Raw genomic sequence first — 19,953 nt, forward strand, 5'->3', positions numbered from 1 at the left:
TGCCTGAGAAAACTAAGCTTCAGAACTGAATCCCTTTTCTTTAGATCCAACTCTCTCCCCCCTCGCCCATTTGAGGAATTAACAGAAAAGAATGGAGATGAAGTAAATATTCCTCCAATATCTAGTTGTTAGGGTGACAGCAGAGGTTAACCACTGCACTTTCACTGACTTCTTTATTCCAATCACAAAACCCAGACTGGACCAGAAGCCTCAGAAGGGAGGGAGGAAAAAAAAAAAAAAAAGCCCTAAATTTAGCCCAGAGTTTGGTCTTTTTTCACAAAAACTCCCTCATTACTCAAGGCTGTATTTTACTCACATTATCCTTTCACTTTCTTGTTTTAACATAAGTAAGTGAGAACAATCATTCTTAGCCATTCTTCTCACCAAAAATATCCTGATATTTATTTGCCAGGTACACAACAACAAAATGTTAAATAACTACTAAATTCTCATTATAAAATTCTGGGGAAAGAAGCAGAACACTGAATAATCATGAAATAATAAATACTAGGGTGGAAAGCAGTTATTATGACATCAGTGTTTTCTGAAGAGAAGCTGAGCTGATCAGCATTACTTGCTGTAGTCAAACACTGGCAAGCCAAGGACACAAATCTAGATTAAGCAATGTATAAGGGAAGACAGTAATTACCAGGTCTGTTTTGACTTTGTCCAAGTGCCAGCGATAGTCTCCAATGGCATTATGAGTTCTCCTATGGTCACTAATCTGTTGCTCAATGGACGCTGCATCAAACCCCCATTTCACTAGCTCCATTTCAGACTAGGAAAAAGAGACAGTATTTGTACTTTCATTTCCAAAAAGACATCATCTACATCAGAGCATCAAGGAATTGAATTGAAAGAAATGTGACCATACAATAAAGAGTAAAACTAAACAAAGGGAAATTCAGATCAGGGGTTAAAAATTTCTTAAAATTGCCCTTGCTTAAACTGTGTGACAGGCTTCTAAAGTAGAAGAAACAAAGTAGAGAAAATATTTAAGTTGCTTAAAATTAGACAAGATGAAGCACACTCAGTAGTGTATTTCATGTTTACTTTGGACTAAACTGTGCTCTTACGTTCTATAGTACAGTTACATTCTTATCACTCTGAAAACAAATTGTGACGCTACTCATGCAACTCATGTGAAAATGCACAGTTCTGTAGCCCAGTATACTACATTCCATTTTAATTACACCCATGCAGCTTCACTGACTTCAGTTAAACGTAGTCCAACTAAATGAAGAAAAAAAAAAAAAAAGAAGCCTACCAATGTATTAGATAAACTGAAAGGGCTATAGAATATGTTTGTTTTGCATTTTGGCAACATTTATTATAGGATGCTCAGTACAAATCTCTAGGAACAGCCTTAGAAAGAACAGTAATACAACTGGATAATTACTAACTTGAAAACTATCTGACTGCAGTTCTCTGTTTCATTATTTGCAAATATAAAATTCCACTGAATTCACAACCCAATTCCTCAAATTCCAAAGCACCTTTTATGCTGTGAAGACACAATCATAATCCATCTCTGTACGAATGCCATTGTGCACACGCACACCGTAGAGAATTCGAAATCTTATTCCTGGGTTGGGACTGAATTTAATAATTACCAGCCTGAAGCCAAATCTCTGAGTCAACAGATGTCAACAAAGCCTGAACTACACTCAAGCAAAAGGGTTCAAAGGCAAGACTGAAAATATTCCAAGAAATGAAATGTTTTACATTCAGACATCTAAAAGTTACAGGACTTTGACCCTTCTCATTATATTTACACAGTCTAGCTAGACTGTAGCAACAGCAGCAATCTTGGATGACTGCCAATATGTGAACAAAGGCTGTCTGAATTTCAGTTCACCTTCCCTAACTCTGCAATGGAAATTTGACAAACCTTCCTACCAGCTGATTCTCCTGTCAGCGAACTATCCAGGTATAGAAGACACACAAACACCAGCAGAAAAACACAGCTGCTCAGACTGTTTAACATCTCATCATGTTACTAGAAGGAATGTTATCTCAGCCCCAATGTGAGCAGATCGTGACAAACAGTGGAAAGAAAAGGTATAGGGAAAATTTATTTTGAACTTCGCAATAAATAAATAAATATATATATATATAAAAAACTCAAAAGCCCAATAGGAGGCTAAGCACTTACTGGCCTCACCTCCACTTTGCTTTATGGACTGAAGGGGAGAGACAATGATCCTTTTGCTTTCATAGGAGCTATTGTGCGTGAACACAGCTTGCTTATGCTTCCTATGCTTAGCGAGGGGTGTCTCAGCTGGGAGGCATGTGGCATCTCTGGGAGGTACATGTTCCTCATCTTTCATCACTGGAAGAAGGCCCAGTGTCTGTCCAACATCACTCCTCAAACCATGGCAGGTCTAACAAATAGCCTGCTCTCCCACAGTATGTGAAGTGCAATCATACCTGCTGTTGCTTTACTGGCACAATGTCTGTAAATGTTAGCACTCAAGTGCATCTCCACTTCCTCTTCCTCTAAAATATGCCACGATATGGGAGGGCACTGGAACACTAGACTACAACTGGCACTCACATAGAAGTATGGAAACTGTACAGAGCTCTCCCCTGCTCATCTGGTTTGCATAGAAGCCACCTGGTAAACACCACATGCAGGTAACAATGACAGAATCACTAAGCAACAACCTAATAAAGAGAGAGAAAAATAATGCAATTTCAAATTACAGGGAGTCAGCAAATTGTAACTTGGGCCTCCTTGTTCTTTCTCCCCTACCTGTCTGTTAAAGTGCTCTCCAACTACAAACACAGAACTTCCACCCCAGCAGCACAAGAGCACTACAAGCTCTGAGTGTGTGTTTCTACTCCAGGTTACACCATCAACAGCTGTGGATAGTCAAATTTATTCTGTGCATGCAACAGATACACATGAAAATGCTGAAGCTGACTTATGAAAGTCTAGTCCTGTGGCAATCAACTGTACCTTCTGGATCCCATTGTGATAAGGATAGATTAGAGGGAGGACAACTGCAAAATACTGGACAATGGTTAGATCTGTGAAGCTGGTCTTATCTGTTAAAAGGGTTAAAATAAATATGAAGCATAAAGGAAATCTGTGGAAGGAAGGAAGGAAGGAAGGAAATATTGAACGTAATAATCTCTAACACAAACATGCCAATGCCTTTTGTTAACAGCTGTGTCTTGTTTTTGTTTTCAAATTTGACTTCCACTCTTTTCCCCTGCAAAAGACTCCAAAATCCATTTTTGTATTTCAGTGGAAACTCACTATATGTACAATGCTGCAAATATAAGAGGGAAAAAAGGAGGGGGGGGAAGAACTTGGAACAATCTACTACCATTTATTTGTACTTTTAATGTTCTAGTGGCAGTCAGAACATTATTGCATGCAAGGTGACATTCATCAGCAAAATTAGGTCTGAGCATTGTCTTTAGGTTTTGGAGAAATTTACCTTCTGCTGTCTCATCCAGTTCAAACATTCACTTGTGACACGTTTCGTATACTCATCCCAGCCTGAACCACTCTGAGAGGAGTAGCAACCACCACCTTTGGAGCTGGCCCTCCTGGCGCGGGGAACACTGATAGCTTTGTATAGGGCACGCATTTGCTCTTGAAGTTGAAGCAGCCTGAAAGGAAAGGTGACAGTTGGTTTCTATGAGGAAAACACACAGAAAACATGGGAACAACACAATTCATATCTCCTGCTGAATCATCAGGTATTCAGAAAGAAATGCTGATAGCATAGGCTGTGGAAAAAATACAGTGACTGAAATTTCACAGGGACAACCAGGACGTGAAATTCTGTGATAAACCACTGCACAGCCTTTCTCCATGTTAGCATGCCCAAAACAAACTGATTTCATCCCACCTTATTGATTTCTGCCACAGCCTGCAACACCAGAGAATGTGAGCACTCCAGACACCACAGAATTTTATCTGTCACATTCCCTCCCCCAGCCCTTCCTTAGGGCCTTCCAGTACCTCTTCTGATACATTTCACAGGGCTGGTTCATCTGCCTTAGCTCCCTGATCAGCCCATCAAGGATGTCCATTTGGTCATTTGCCTGTGCAAAACATTCTTCCAGATCTCTGTTCCCTCTAATCTGGACACCATCCCCATATTTCAATTCCTAAAATTAAAAAAAATAAAAAGAGGTGGAGATTAAATAAAACAATCTGAAGCTTATACAGTGATTATTTACAGAGATGTTATGAGGACCAACTATTTTTAAGAAGTATAAGAGGTTTCAACTGCTAGGTCGCCCATTGACAGTTTTACCTGGCAGAAGGCCATTTAATAAATGATTCATAGTAATTTGAAAGTCATTATTATGAATAAAATACACAAGGAAGTTATTAAAATATAATACCAACAAAACATTTCCATAAAGAATAACAGGTCCTGATGGAGTTTTATTTCAGTGGAGCCAAGGATGCACTCAGTGTGCTGAATTTTTAAGATCTTACATAGCAGGAACAACTTTTGTGTTTAGAAGAAGACACTCAAGAAGCAGACACACTGTCCTTGCTGGAGCTGGCGAATATTGCTCCTGATTTTACAGAAGTTTCTCCGAGATTCTAAGAGTCACAGCCACAGCTCCTCTCCTTGCAAAATGCAGAATGCACCCCATCTGCCTGGGACTAACTCCTTGCATAGTCACATTTTTTTGCATCCCATCTCATAATCCAAAGTTCTATGTAAATTCTCTGTGTGTCTTCTCAGTGCAGTGGACCAGCATGGTCATGGTGGTTCCAGCAGGAAGACAAGGCTTTTTGATCTCATCTTGCACTGACACACCCATGATAAGCTAAAAGTAATCCAGCTGTGGTTTGATTTTGCAAAGAGAATGATGATGGGCTTCATTACTTTGTCCCTCAGGAAAAAAAAAAAAAAAGAAAAAAACAAGCAATGTACGTTGTGGCACCATGCTGTAACTAAACATTGCTTCCTTTTAACTTCACTGGAATAATATTAATCCTTAACAAGAGGCAGTATTTACTATGGCATTGATTTTTATATAAACATACTCACACATTCTGTACCTCTGAAAAGGAAATAAACTGCTAACCACAGTGTTCATTCCTGAAGGAATTTTCTGTCTACAGAGGGTCAAGAAGTGTGCATTAAATCACTTCTACTACAAGAACTGCGAATGGATTCTGGATTTCTGTAGCCTCAACAGCAGGATATGCCCACCACCCTACGCTTCCTTTGACTTCAGCAGGAACCAAGGACATTCCACATTGGCCAGGACTGGCACTGGTGTCAATGAGTAACCCATCCCCAGCCACAATGGGTTTGTGTAGTACACAGCAAAGGTTATCTGTACGTATTTCAGATCAAACAGCCAACAAGATTTTAATCTAATTTCAAGCACTTCTTTAGCAATCAACTAGAAAAATAAATGTAGTGAAGGTTTTTCTGATGGTGGTTCAGGTTCATTATGGCTCAGAAAATGCTGCCGATATTTTACAGGATACACTAAGAGAGTGTTAAGTGGCTATAACATTATTAGCAACTGTTGGCCTAAAACTGAAAAAAAAAAAAAAGATGGAGTAGAATCTGAAGGGAGTTTTGTTGGTAGTGGTGATTGGGGTTTGTTTGTTTGTTTGGTTTGTTTTTTTTTAATCAAAAGGCTCCCTTTTCTTAACCAGCTGCATTTCAACCAGTTTTACTGAACACTGAATGTAGACAGAAGAGGACACCTAGAAAGGATATATGTTATTCCACTCCAAGGGTAAGGTGGCAGCTCCCTCAGAAAAAAAGCTGATATAACAGAAAAGAGGTGAAGAACCACAGTCTGTATGTTCAGATAACAGTGCAGCATTTGTTCCCTGTAACATTTAAAATCACTTTTTCTAAGAACAAAAAGCACTCACAGGTTGCACTATGAGTTCAGCTCGCATCAGGCAATCCGAACAATTTTGCAAAAGCTCTTGAATGGTGTTCTGACGTCTGGAAACTGTACAGGTCCCATTCTGACTGTTGGTGGGGGAAAGAATAAGATGAAGTAAGTACAAAGTAATCACACATCATAAAGAGAAATGTGAAGTAGAAATTCCCAACAGCTACAGGAAGTGACATGAAATAATAAATCCAGTTAAGCTTCATGGAGACGAATGTGCTTGATCTGTGTGTCCCTATACACACACACACACAACTTCGCTGCAGTTCAATGCTGATTCCACAACAGCAGATTCATGATTCTGCAGTAGCAGATATGGAGTAACTTCACCATTGGATTGAGCAGAAGATGGAACCTCACATGTGGTTAAGAGAAAGGTTTTCCTCTGATACAGGTATTTGCAGCTTTGATAAATGAAATTTTGACAGTATTACAGTAGAAATAAATTATTCATGATCTTTCTTAAGAGTCCATAAATTAGAATGTAACCTTTACATTACGTTATCATACATGCTATCACACAAGCTATTGAACTTAAGACTGTAAAAGGAAAGCAGGCTCCTCTGCTCTTCAAGCGCACGAGCACACAAGTCTATGCAAGTATACGAACGTCTATGCAAGTATATGCGAAGGGCCCTTTTATCAGTGGAAATAATAAAAGACTAGTGCAGTGTCTTAAAAAGGCATTACAAGATGCTTAAGCTATTACAAAAACAGATGTAGGAGCTGGAGTCAGAGTACTTGCTTTCTTACAAAGAAGTAAAAGGGGAGTTTTGGGGTTCCAAGTAAACTCCCAAACCAAAATCACTGGTGGGGGAAAAAGCCAAGGTAGATAGCAGGGTCATTATTGTTGTCTTGCACATAATCTCTTGCACCCATCCCGCCAGAAGGCTGCCATTCCTGCATTTGCTCATCCTGGGACCCTGCCACCAAAGCAAGCCACTGCTAGCTGAATGTGGGTGAGGTGCTTGAAGCTAGGAATCATTCCCTGCTGATGGAATCAGAGCTCCCAAGCAAGCTCAGGCAGCTCCCAAACCCAAGCACTTGCCAGTGAAACTAAAATAAACCACTACTAAGAGACAGTAAGAAACTAGGACACTTCCAAGCCTTGCCTAGTTTTCTAACTGCAGTGCTCACAGCAGGTAACCTTTTCCATTACAAATCACTCAAGGCCCAAGTCTTCCACAGAGCATTAACAGCAAAAAGTCTATCTTTGCAAACCTGCCCAACTCAGCAGAACCAACACATCACCTGGATTCAGTGGCAATCTTTCAACCGACTTCAGCAGCCTCTGATCATACTTAGTAAAAGGAGCCATGACACACAGTAGAGCTGTCCTTGGGAAGAAGCACCACAGTGAAGGGAAACGTTCACCAGCATCCTTTAAGAGCACTTTTGCGGTGCATGTAGTTTGTCACTCAGCAGCCTGCCGTTCTCCTACCAGCTCTTCTTGAGCAAGTGGAAAAAGTTTGAGCAAATTTTTAAGCTGCTTCTGTCAATACCTGGGAATAAACCTTTCAAGACAAAGAGACAGGACTGAAAAATCACTGAGTGGCTTAAAACAAGCTGTACACACGCAACTCCTCACTTACACTGTAACCCTTTGGCTGCATAAATATTGCACCGTACTGTGTTATGCATGCCCATATGCCTTGGAAACACCTTAAAGAAAATTGCACAACTGATTTTATGCCAGGCTTCCCCCATCAGCTTCCTTTTTAAAATCCTTCCTTCTCCTTAGGCATAGCTGTTGTGTTTGGATCTAGAAGCATGCAACTGCATCTAAAATTTACATTAATTATACCCACAATTATCCTCATTAATGAAACATAGTAAAGAAGAGAGAGGAATCTTACAAGTAATTTTCTCTTTTTAGAACATGAGAAGAGTATTTCTGTTTTCTTCAATTGCTTTTTTAATCATCTCCTGACAGCTACAAATACCTGATGTCCATTAAAGCCAAAGGAACTATAGATGAGGACCAGACCTCTACTGTAATAAATCAGTGCATCTCTGCTGAGTTCAGTGTAACTCAACTGACCTCAAAGGTCACTTTAGTGATAGTGAATTAGTTCACTTTACACTGAGAGGAGGTCTAAACAAGGACTGCCAGTTAACAGAATAAGAAATTGTGAAGAAAAGGTATTTTCAAATAAATCAAATTTCTAGAATAATTTACAAGACAGGAAAAGCAGAATTACAAGTACTCTGTGTTCATCCCAATGATATTAAAACACTACATCCAACATTATTGTCCAGATAATAAAAAAAGTTGGAAAGCTGTAGATAGTTGAATACAGATGCACAGAATTGATTTAAAGGGAGGAGAAAACAACTTGCACTGGGAAGCTTTAGTATGCCCTAATTAGATCTTCAAATGAAGATCTGTAAGTTCCTTGTTTAGAGTTCATGGGGCCCTTCACAAGGAGAAAGCAGAAAGTGTTTGAGGCTCTCCAATCTACCAGATAAAGACATAACCAAAAATAATGGCCAAAGCTGGAGCAATACAAACTGAAATGAGAAAGAGCACAGTAGTTCAACAATGTAGCTTTCAACACCCTGTATGCAATGTTTTTATTGTTGTTAGTTAATTATTTTAACTGTTGGTCAAAATACTGAGACTGATGCTAGGATAATGGATGAGAAGGCAGTATCCTGTTAAATGTAGCTTATGACACCAGGAGAACTAATGGCTTTCCCAGCCAGGGGAAATGACAGGCCTTCAATGGGAACGAGCAGATCAAAGCAGAAACCCCAATGCAGAGTAAGCAGACATCCAACCTGCAGGCAGAAGGAAAAAAACAGACAAAGGTATACCATATCCAACACAACGGCATAAAGGGGAAAAAAAATACTGGACCAGAAAAACTCAGGCAAACCCTAACCCACGAACATGCTAGGTGGCATCACAATGCAGAGGCACGAAAGAACATGAATTTTCAAAGTACAACCTTGTAGCCTAGATTCTACATAAAAATACATTTATGACCCTCAGAAAGATGTAGGACCCTGATGATCCCCACACAAGGCAGATTTAGTGGATTGACAAAGGACTATTTATTGGTAATCTGTCATTTCATCTCGTTTACAAGAAACTGAACGAGAATAAAGTAACATTTCGGTCATTGCAACAACTACTGGTGCTATGATGACATTTTGATTTAACTCTGGCAACATCTAAAGCTCAAATCTGTGAATGGGGTCCTGCTGCACTAAACACTGCACACAGTGAAAATGGGCCAGTTTTTCCACTTGATTTAGCACACCCTGTAAATAGTTTTCAGTGTTTTGAACCCTTCTACGTACCTGTGCAGAAAGGGACCCAACTGGAGCTTGGACCTTTTAGCCAGACTTATAGCACAAGAGCGCCAGGACTGCTACTAATAAACAAACACCTTTGTACAAACCTGACTAATGGCCATACTGCTTTGGATCTTCAACCCCTGTGGAACAGGGCTGAGCCAAACAGCCTAGACTGCTTCAGACCTGAGCTGGTAACCTACTTGTACCAGCAACTCAAAATTTTAGGCTGTGACACATATTTTGAAGGCAAGTCATGAATTTCAAAACAATGCTATTCATTATTAAATGCTGAATTCATTATTAAAATGACTTCATTTTAATAGTCATTAACTATTCAAGGAACAAATAGGGGAATAGTGCCTTTGTTTTAAAACTAGGAGAATACTTCAAAACACAGAGAAATCACTTTTGATTTGGGGAAGGCTACAGATGTTAAGATGTGGCCCTGCAGATCTCTACGGCCAGAAGAGCACCCAAAAAGAGACAGCATCATCATGTTGCCATCATTCTGCACAGGAAGCATGAGGCTTGCTCCCTGTCAGGGCAAAACGCTTTGTTCCCATGCCCTGCTGCAAGCAGGTTTTGTACAGGGCAGTATTTGAGACACCTCCCTGCTGCAATATACCTGCTGAGCCGAGCTTGGCTATCGCCACACTGGTGAGTCCTGAATTTCTGAGCTAGGTTTGCACTTCTCTGTGAAGTGGATGCTTGTGAGACATGTTGCTCCACAGAAAGAAGAAATAACTATTTCTGCTTGTTTTAAGCAGGACTGAGAGACACCCTCAAGGCCACACAATGAGTTGTGAGTGTGGCAATCAGTGCTTCAAGCACACCTGTGCCTATGTCCCTCAAGCACACCATGGGTGGCTACCACCATCACCAGCATATTTAAGAAGCTACATTATTTCTCAAACAACACATTCTGAATAAATGATAGACCCTCTGTAAACAATCAACTTCCATCCTTGCAGGTCCAACTGATCTGTTGCTAATGCAGGATGCACAAGGCGAGGAGGAAAGCCAACTATGCTCTTCTTCATCACTGCCTACCTCTGCTAAAAACACACAAACACGTTGGGGCCGCTCTAGTCTCTGCCTCCTTCAGCATCCAGCAGCTGCTGTGTCACCTGGGGGGCAGCGAGGGTCCAGAGGAGCAGTGGACACGCAGAAGAACATCCGTCCAGCAGTGCTGTGGAAATTGTTTCACGATTCCTTAATGCTTTGGAAGCATAAAAAAATGATACTCTCAGCCCAAAGATCTGATTTAAGAGGGTACACATCAAGTCAGAATAGTGTCTTAATTTTTTTGGCTCCACAAAATATTTATACTTTTAAAAATCTGAAGCATTTTTTTCCATTGACAAAGGTCTTTTTGCAGGTCCAAAGTATCAAGCAACTCCCATAACTCAACACAGAGTCTGAAGCTAAGCAAAACAATAGCACCTCTCTTTTTTTTTTTCCTCCATACACACAAATTTGTTTGAACAAGCAACAGATTCATCAAGGGATTACCCGGTATGCCCAGGCTAGGTGAGTTAAAAGAAAAACGTGAACTGGAACAGAAATCTCCAGCACGCAGGCTGCACACACCATCAGCTGAGCCACCTCGCACCCGCCATCTGCTAGCTGCATGTGTGCACCTGGAAATCCAAGTATTAAAAAATTGGTTTTAACACACAGGAGATGTATGACAAATAGAGAATCTCTGGAGAGAAACAGCTAACAGGTGAGCAATCAACTATCTGTAAAAATATAACCAGAAATTAAACTACTACATAACAGGAGTTTTTTTACCCCTTAAAGACGGTGAATGCAACTGTCAGAAAACATCAATAATTTGATAATGGGCTTTTCTCTTTGCATCTCTGCTCCTACTAGGATCAGCTTTAGCACAGTGCAGCCTCAGACACCTTCATATTTGGAAGCACAGGTCATGTACATAGGCCATGACATGATAAAGCTATCTTTTGAAGGTTATCATTGTGCATGATCGGGCTCTTAATCCCTTTAGAAATGTGCCAAAAAAAAAAAAAAAAGGCACCAGTGAAGTCTTAAAACTGCCAAGGCCACGTGAGCTCGGTGGAAGCAGGGTTTCACAAGGGGCCCTGCCACACCTGTTTGAAGAAAATTCTCACACCCCTGAGCAGGACTTCTGCCACTGGCATGAATCACCAGCAGCGAGGCCTGCCAGCTGCACCGGGCTGCAGGCACGTCCGCACAGCCTGCGCTGCCTCTCCCATCGCCAGCTCTGCAAGAGGGAGGTGCAGGACCCAGCGCCCAGCCAGCACAGCGAGGTGAGGAGACAAGGCAACATGGCTCCTCCAACAACAGCCACCCAAAACACATCTGGCAAATGTTTTCATGCTTTCAAAGACACATAGAATAGCTTGCAATGGAACCGATCTCAGAAGGGTACCTGTAAAAAGGTGAGTTAGGAGGGGTGCAAGCTGGTTTCCTTCTTATCTTGTGCAGCCCTACCAGTTGCTGTTAAGAGATACTTCCGTGCTGGCTCGACCACGGGGCATACCTAGCGAGCACGGCAGGCATTTGGCAGTTCAGACGCATTCTTTACTCTCCGTCTTCCTATAGTTTTGTTTGTCACTAGGGCAGTTGTCATGCCCAGCATGATACAGTGATTCATCTTGGGCAGGACCCTGCAGACCACTGCGAGGACGATCGGATGAACAAAAATGCAGCTTTGGACCTGTTTCCTCTAAGCCTGTCCGGCAGTCCCTGCCAGTAACATCAAGACTTGGGATCTGAATTTCTAGATCCTTTCCTAGTTTAAGGTGCTGGCGTTCCATGAACCTTTAAGCAAATCTTGTGCATAAATTAGTTTTTGCAGCAATGTATCACTTGGCAATCATGAACCTTATGACCTCTTTTCTCCCCCAGTCTTAATAAAACTGCTGAACTTGCCGCTGTCTTTTTGTCTTCTCTCCCAGATCATCAGATTTTATCTCTCATAGCAAAGACATTGATAAATATTTGACTGATTCATTGGCAGTTTAGAAGTGCATGACTCAACGTCAAGCTGAGTATCTGTACTCGGGGCCAAGCTCATCCTGAGTTCCCAAGCCAGAAGAAACCGGGAATGTTGTAAAAGCACCTTGCTGAGCCCTAAGGGTAGGGAGCGTCTTATATTGCTCTGTGACTAATGTAATACTCAGCACAGACTTGTTTGACAGAATACGCCCCAAAACTTACAAGACTAGACCCTAAGCTAAATCCTACTGCATTGAAAATTAAGGTACAGTAATTTTCTCCACTGAAAAAGGAAGCCTCAGTTTTTCCATTCAGCAACTGCCACTAAAATGTATCACTAAACATATCAGACGTAACACAGTTATTAAAACCAATTCCACAGACTATGCAAGACAGTAACAGATGCAAGATCCTGCAAGCACAACCTGCACAGGATTTTGTGGATTTTCTGCGCACAGCGCATGTGCAAAATCAGACTTGACTGCTTTTTTTCCATCAAATGGCAACAAACCCCTCATTTTCTACTTTGGGACATACTGTAATTCAAATCAGCACCAATCTAAAATAAGCCTGTGCAACTCAGTAATGTGCAAGCACATACATTTTTCAAATACTTATTCAAAATGTTTTTGAATGGTCAGACCTTTACATGTACAAGAAGATTGTATGTAAAATACATATATGTATTTCAATCTGATTAACAGGGGAAGTTAGTAACATGCAGAGACCTTCGAATAAAGGGAAAGGGAACTTTCATTGTAACATCCTTGCCAGTTACACTTTCCCAAAAAGGAAATATGAACATTATATTACAGAGAATAAATGAAACTATGTTGATAGAAGATCATTAACTTCTTCACCAGGCCTATCCTCTCTGTTCTTGCTAAGACACCACTGAAAGCTAAAGAAATAAAAGCCTAACAGACTGTGGGCTAGTTTAAAATACGTAACAGAAGCCAAAGAATGCTAAATTGAAGTATTTCTCCTCTAGTGAGAGTCAGGACTAATAGGGAAGGCACACCAGTGAATCCACTGTAGTTGCACCAGAGTGAAGACTGGAAAAAGACCAGGGAGGAATTAGCATGCTCCGCCATTTATTTTTCATGGCTGTCTCTTAAAAGCAGTAAAGGTATTTGCAGTGGAGCACCACTAGCAAAACAGACCCTCAAAAATGCAACACAGCTACAGCGTTTCGGAATCCTAGCATGTGCAGTCTCCCTTGGTAAGGTATTGAATTGTTCTCATTATACTTCAATAGATAGGCATTCTCATACTGACTGCAGCAGTGGGTAGCCATGTTACAGCAGCAGCTAATCACAATGCACACAGCAAACCAAGACTGAAATGAAGAACTAAGAACTGTGCAAAGTAATAAACAAACATAGGTAGAATGCAAGTTATGTCCTGCGTTCAGTGGTCCTCTGGCAACAGATCTGAAACACCTAAACGGAGCTCTCGGCACTGACTAGGGTTATCCTAATTCTCAACAGCCACTTACAGGTATGCTTATTTCATAAAGCCTACAAATTCTCATCTGCTGTTTACTTGCTGTATGTGTTTAACTCTCATCCTTCTGCAATCTGATCAGGATGTCAGTAAAGTTAGGGCTTGTAACTTAACACAAATTACATGACGGCACTTCCAAATCATTTCTCAAGTCAGTGGCATCGATAATTAGAGCTACAGGTTTAACAGAACCGCTCCATGTGTTAAATAAATAAATAAATAAAGCCTAATGGCCAGCAGTGTTCCGTATAGGTGGCTATCAGACACCGATGTCATTTCCTTCAGCGACTGGCAAGGGGATTCACAGACAGGTCTTCATAACCACTGTGCTTGGTTTTCATACATTTGGAGCACCTCTTGGCCCCAAAAAGGCTTTGCCAAAACTTCAACCGTGCAGGCTGGCGTCTTCCCTGCAAGGTCTCCACCACGCTGGTGCCAAGAGGGGAGGCAGAAGGCGGAGGACTGCCTCGCCCTTGCCCAGCCTCGAACCAAACTGGAGGCTGAACAAGGCGCAGGCTCCCAGCAAACTGTTTTACGTGCCAGGATGGATCAGTCGGGTCAAGCACAGACACAAAGACTCCGCTCCGCTCTCCACCCCATCACCCTCCCCACTGAGAGCCCCCCCAAAAAATCAAACCTAACGAGGAGATGAACAACAGCCTCCCGCACCTACCCGTACCCGTCCGAGGCATAGTCCCCTCCGTAGGTCTTCTGGTAGTAGTAGGTCTTGTGCGTGTGGGTGCCGCCGCCACCGCCGCCCACCACATGGGAGCTCATCTCGTAGCGCAGGTCGGTGCCCGAGTCGGCCCGCGCCATGCGGCCCAGCGTGTTGAGCCGCGGGTGCGAGCCGCCGTTCATGCTCATGGCGGCGGGCGGGACGCGGGGCGAGGAGGGCACAAGGGGGACAGACGAGCCGGGGCCAGAGGGGGGAGCGGCATTCACCGCCCGGAGGGCCCCAGCTGACGGCAGGCAGCCGGGGAGGGCGAGGGCAGGGAGCCGGGGAGGCGAGGTGCAGGGCGGGGGGCGCCGCCGAGCGAGGCTGCGGAAGGTGCTGGTGGTGGTGGTGGTAGTGGCGGCGGCAAGAGCAGAGATGCCGTCCCTTCCCCTCCCCGCCGGCACAGGAAAGGCGAAGCCACACCTTTCGGCGGAGGTTTTAAGCCGCCACCTCCTCCTCCTCCTCCCTCAGCGGCCCCGGCCTCCCTCCTGCCCTCTTTCCTAGCCCGGCCTCCGGCATGCTGTGGCCCCGGCCCCCCGGCCGGGCCTTCCACCTGCCAGGGTGCCCTCACGAGTTTTCGGTGTGGAGGTCGGAGCACCATTAAAAACTTCAAATGGAATTTGTGTCAGCTCAGCCGCCTTCCTCTTTCAGACAGACCTCCAGGCACCGCCCAGCCTCCCACAGCACTGCATTGAGGATGGCCGGGACAGGGGGCTACAACACACCCAGCCTCCTACAACTCCAGAAGGCACCTTGCACCCAAAAAAGGCAGCAGCAGTTACATCAGCACGGTTACATCGAGGATGACTCTGGTCCACAGTCAGCAGCCATATCCCCCCAGCCCTAAGCTCTTACCACATGCTCGTTAGGAAGGTAGTATAAATTATTTTTCATCAATTCACAGACACACAGAGTCCCACAGACACACAGAGTCCCACAGCTGGGAACACTGTCCATATTCCAAGCCCAATCCATTTCTACAACTGTCCTGAAACTTGCACATCAATGAATGAAACGTTTGACTTGTATCGTGCTGTATCTGTGACTGTGAAAGAGGGCATCAAGAAACGGGTTTTTAACTGACTTTTTCACTTAGCAAGCTTTTTTGGTGCCTAAAAGTTAAGCTTTACTCTTAAAAAGTGAAAAAGAAAAAGAAAAAGGAAAAGGAAAGGAAAAAGAAATAAGCGCCAGTTGCTAGAGACAAAAGAGTTTTAATATTTTGTGCGTGCAGTGTGTCAGCAAAGGCAGTTTGCCATAGGATACCGAGTGGTTCATTCATTCTCAGCCACAGACTAATAGACTACTGGCTTAGTCTCAAGGGTCAATTAGGAACAATTTCTTAACTGTACTAAATTACCTCAGCTGTTCTGGCCACTTGACCATGGTGTTAGAAGGCAGAGGAAAGGTGGTCAGATTTTAAGTAGCAGTCACCCACAAATAAAGCTGCCAAGCTTTACTGAGATAATCCCAAGGCATTCGTCCCAAAGTATGGTAAAGCCAACCGGTCATGTAAGTCACCCAATGCTCTGCAACAACACGTGCTGTTAGTTTTGAAATGTGTAGGAGATCACAAGCAGCTCGCATCATCCTTAAGTTCTTGGGCCCATTTCTGTCTTTCCTGCACTGAGTATTTTCCTGGTATTTTAGATCTGAGCGACAGACCACAGAACAGTAAACAAAAACAGCACAAATGTACCAAAGGACGAGATTTTCTGAACTATTCAAAAAAAGAAAAAAGAACTGAAAGAGAGCAGTTCTTTGCAATGCCACTGAAACTGAAATGAATGAATGAATGAGAACCTGGCCTCCTGCTGGAGGTGGTGGTGGGCACAGCATAGTGGAGGCATAAGAGCTCTTCCAAGCAAACTGGTCCCAAAAAAGGCATGCTGACAGCACCGCTCGGAGCTGTATGGAGCACTACAAAGTGGCAGAATGCAAGTTGCCTATTATCTGTGAAGTCATACAGTGACTTCTATATTGTAATATATATTCTATACTATGTATAACATGAATCATTACATATCAGTGCATATATATATACACACATACATACATATATCTGTGTGTATATATGTGGACTTGGGCTGCTTTTTTGAATTAAGATTATATCTGTACGAGTTGATGATTTGACGTTACATTCCAAGTCATTAGGGAGCAGAATACAAAAGCAGTAAGGATGAGTAAGAAAAAAAAATACATAGGTTCGGTGCTATAAAGAAGGAAGTAAAAAGGTAGGAAAGAGGAGTGATTTAGACTAGGAGGGAGATGCAGAATGAGGGAAACTTGAACTTTGTGCCTTGACACTCCAGTTCAAACTTTTTGAAACAGAAATATAGACCACTGCATTAGTGCTACCAGCATACCTAAAGGTCAGATTTTTCAAGTGGTGAGGCATCAAGTTGGACACTTGTATTTAGACATACAAACAAAAAGCATTTTTTGAGCAGGTCTCTTTGAAAGTTGTCCGTTTGAATGTATTTGTATTTAGAAATACGAAAGTATTATGATAATCTAGTGTTTTTCCTGAGTTTTAGCACCACCTCCAATCAGCCCCACCTTTCAGCTTGGACTAGTGTGCCAGCTCAGTGAGACACTCCATTATTTGTGATGGAGACAGCATATATGTGATACACCCAGAGGTCTGAATGAGTCATTGTTACCTGGACATGTAGAAAAATGTGCTTAAATAGCAAATCTGCTGGTCCTACTTGCACAATTAGCCCCACTGAAATTAAGAGGAGAGGATAAGACTGAATGGATACTGAAAACAGCTCAATGCTTCCATCTGAACTATCTTCATGCATAAGAAATAGAAATAAGTAAATACAACTATTTTTATTTTGCTGAAACAAAGTAAATTTTGTTTGGATCCTACTCAGGGTGGAATTGGTTATCTTGAAGAAGTAACAAGTCACATGGGTATTGCTTAAAATTCTACTTACTGTGGGAAAATATTGCTGTCATAACTGGAAGATACCACTTCAACCTTGCTCACCTACTTCTGGAAAGGGCCAATCCTGACATACCAGAGGCCACATCCTAAGTTCCTTTACTTTCTTTTACTTCAAGGAGTTTCTGAGAGCAAATGTCCAGTAAACTCTGCAGGCCTCAGTGTTTCATTTTCCTCCCAAGGAGAACTCGATGCAGAAGAGAATGAAATGCAGTAATTTGGAGTTTCTTGCTCATATCCCTTAGCAGAAGGGGACAGAAATTCGGCTTCTTAAGACATGGATCCCATGAAAGCTGTCTGGGTCTCCAGAGAACGTCTTTAGGCAAGTCAGTCTGAAGTAGATGTAATATTCCCTCCTGGCTCCTTAAACCAAGTCAGAGCCAAGGGGCATTCTACAGCACTGTGTCCTAACCCACCACCTCTGGAACTGCATGTACCAAGAGGAGGTTAGCAGAAAGCAACTCCAAGGAGGCAATGATACAGTTGTGCCTTGAACACTGCTTTAGCAGACAGAGGGAAGCTCCTTGATACATAATACTGGGGGTAGGCATAATCTCTTTCTCTAGGTTTTGTAAAAGGCTCTCCCAACCCCAAGTAATGTACCCAAAACCTCTGTTTCTGGCTTAGGCTACTGGATAGTGGTTCTTTAATTATTTATGGAGCTTCCTGAGGTGACTGTCTCTGTCTGTACCAGGGAGAGATCTATTTTTAACTTATAAACTGAATTCCTAAGGCATGCGGAAATTCCCCTCAATGGCTTGTTAATTAACTTTTAACAGTAACTGTCATCCCCTCCTACTTCACATGACATGCTCTGAGCATACTTAATGCCATCCTCTCTTTGATGCCCTCCTTGCTTGGAGAACCAAATACATTTGAAATAGCTGAAATACTCTGATAACCAATAGTAGCTAACATTCAAAGCACAAAGGTGAATATGACCTGGAAACTGATTTTTGTTATTGTTGCTTACAAAAAATCAGGTCTAGAATTCCAAACAAAGATTGAATCATCAAGGTAAGACAGAATGTGACTTCTGTGTTCCTAACTCCTACAGTTCTGGGTAGTAAGGACAAGTTTGCACGTGCAAGCCCCTTATCTAGCTATGCATCTTTGTAGCATGATTGCTGCGCATTACCACCCCTGTGCAACAGATGCCTGGGAAGTGAAAGCTTAAGCTGAGTGGCAGCACTCGTGAAGTCCGTGTTTCTGAGGAAGTGAAGGCCAGTCCTAGGAATTTCCACCCCCTCGCTTCACTCGGTCTCAAGAATTCAGTTAACACTCCCAAGTTTTCAGTGTGAGCTCTTCTCAATGGGGAGAGAGGCTCATCAGCTGGCACCAGTAGCAACACCTCTACAGCAACTGCAGAGACGGTCTGAAATGTCATCAGTAACAAAGCTAGAAGGCTCAGACAACTCACTCAAAGATATCTCTGTCATGGGGAAGATATCTTAAATCCACTCAACTGGTGCCTAATTATGGGCAGATTTATAATGCCCTGCAGCACAATCCATTTAAAAAAATAGATATGCCCCAATGAGTGCATGAAGGGGTTGGGGAGGGCAGGGAGTGACTGACACAAAGCTCTCAGCATGAACCTGTGACTTGTCAAGCCCCAGACTGCATGCCAAGAGCTGTCATTCCCAGGGCCCTGAACAGCAGCTGTGCTCCTTTTAGACATTCAGTGGAGTGTTATGCTACCAGTTTCTGGTAGAATAAAAAATAAATAAACAAATGAAAAAGTCTTTTAATTCAAGGGGAAATGCATCCTAGGACTGCACAATTCCTTCTATACCATGCAAAAGTAAAGGGTGTGGTGATGGATGTGTCAGCCTTGCCAAACCTGACTGACTACTCAGACAAAAAGTTTCAGGATGCTGTTTTGCTTCAGATGGAGGACACCAACATGCAACAGCCTTTTCCCACCATGGTCCCACCATGACTGACAGCAAGCACACAATATTTCTACACAACTCTTGTTTTCATGTTGCTGCAAGCAGAGCAACCTAGCAGTGATAGTACAAGGTCGATTATTCTTCCCATTCATTTAAAAACTCACTTCACAACACTATTTCATCAATGCTTACTGACATTTGCCAGAGCTTGAGAAGTTTACAGAAAGATACTTGATAGTGCTGACAGCAATACAAGGCTATTTCTGACTAGCTATTCTATAGTAGTGGGTCAAAAGTGTGTCTTTTCAGCCACATGATGTGCATGCAGTATGCATTCATTTGTGAGGATGAATTATTTTAACAAAACATGAACTTATGGCAGGGTGCATCCTCCCTCATTATTTGGTTTGATATTTGGCTCTAGACACCGCAGTGCAGCTGGGCTGTATGCAGCACCAGGTGAGAAGTGGGACAGAAAGCTCTCAAGGGATCTACAGTTGCTTTCACACCAGGGCTGCTCTAATTTACACCCATGTATCTGCAAGCCCAAGGGGATGAGGAGCATGATGATTTTATTGACACCCATCCCTTTCTTCTGCTTATGCCTTCATTCCTGGAAATGGGAACGAAGGGTCAAATGGGAGCTGCTACACTAGCCCCGTAGACACCCAGGGTTTCCCCTCATTAATGTGAAT

The 19,953-nt window shown here is 42.6% G+C and overlaps 1 protein-coding gene across 4 annotated transcripts in view; it reads right to left on the reverse strand.

Annotated features, from left to right (window-relative positions):
* DSP (desmoplakin) overlaps window positions 1-14,998 on the reverse strand; it is a 39,799-nt gene extending 24,801 nt beyond the window's left edge. The window contains exons 1-5 of one of the 4 annotated variants that reach the window (XM_080582733.1): window positions 14,378-14,998; window positions 5,879-5,981; window positions 3,980-4,128; window positions 3,450-3,624; window positions 650-778 (exon numbers count right to left, since the gene is read on the reverse strand). In XM_080582733.1, the coding sequence (XP_080438859.1) occupies window positions 650-778; window positions 3,450-3,624; window positions 3,980-4,128; window positions 5,879-5,981; window positions 14,378-14,562 (741 nt within the window). In that variant the 5' untranslated portion in view covers window positions 14,563-14,998. Of the gene's footprint in view, window positions 1-649; window positions 779-3,449; window positions 3,625-3,979; window positions 4,129-5,878; window positions 5,982-14,371 lie in introns of all 4 variants that reach the window. The other 3 variants (XM_080582732.1, XM_080582734.1, XM_080582735.1) reach the window with 3 other exon arrangements.
* Between the last annotated feature and the right edge of the window lie 4,955 nt (window positions 14,999-19,953).

This window comes from Anser brachyrhynchus, assembly GCF_964034855.1.
Source record: "Anser brachyrhynchus genome assembly, chromosome: 2".
Lineage (NCBI taxonomy): Eukaryota > Metazoa > Chordata > Aves > Anseriformes > Anatidae > Anser > Anser brachyrhynchus.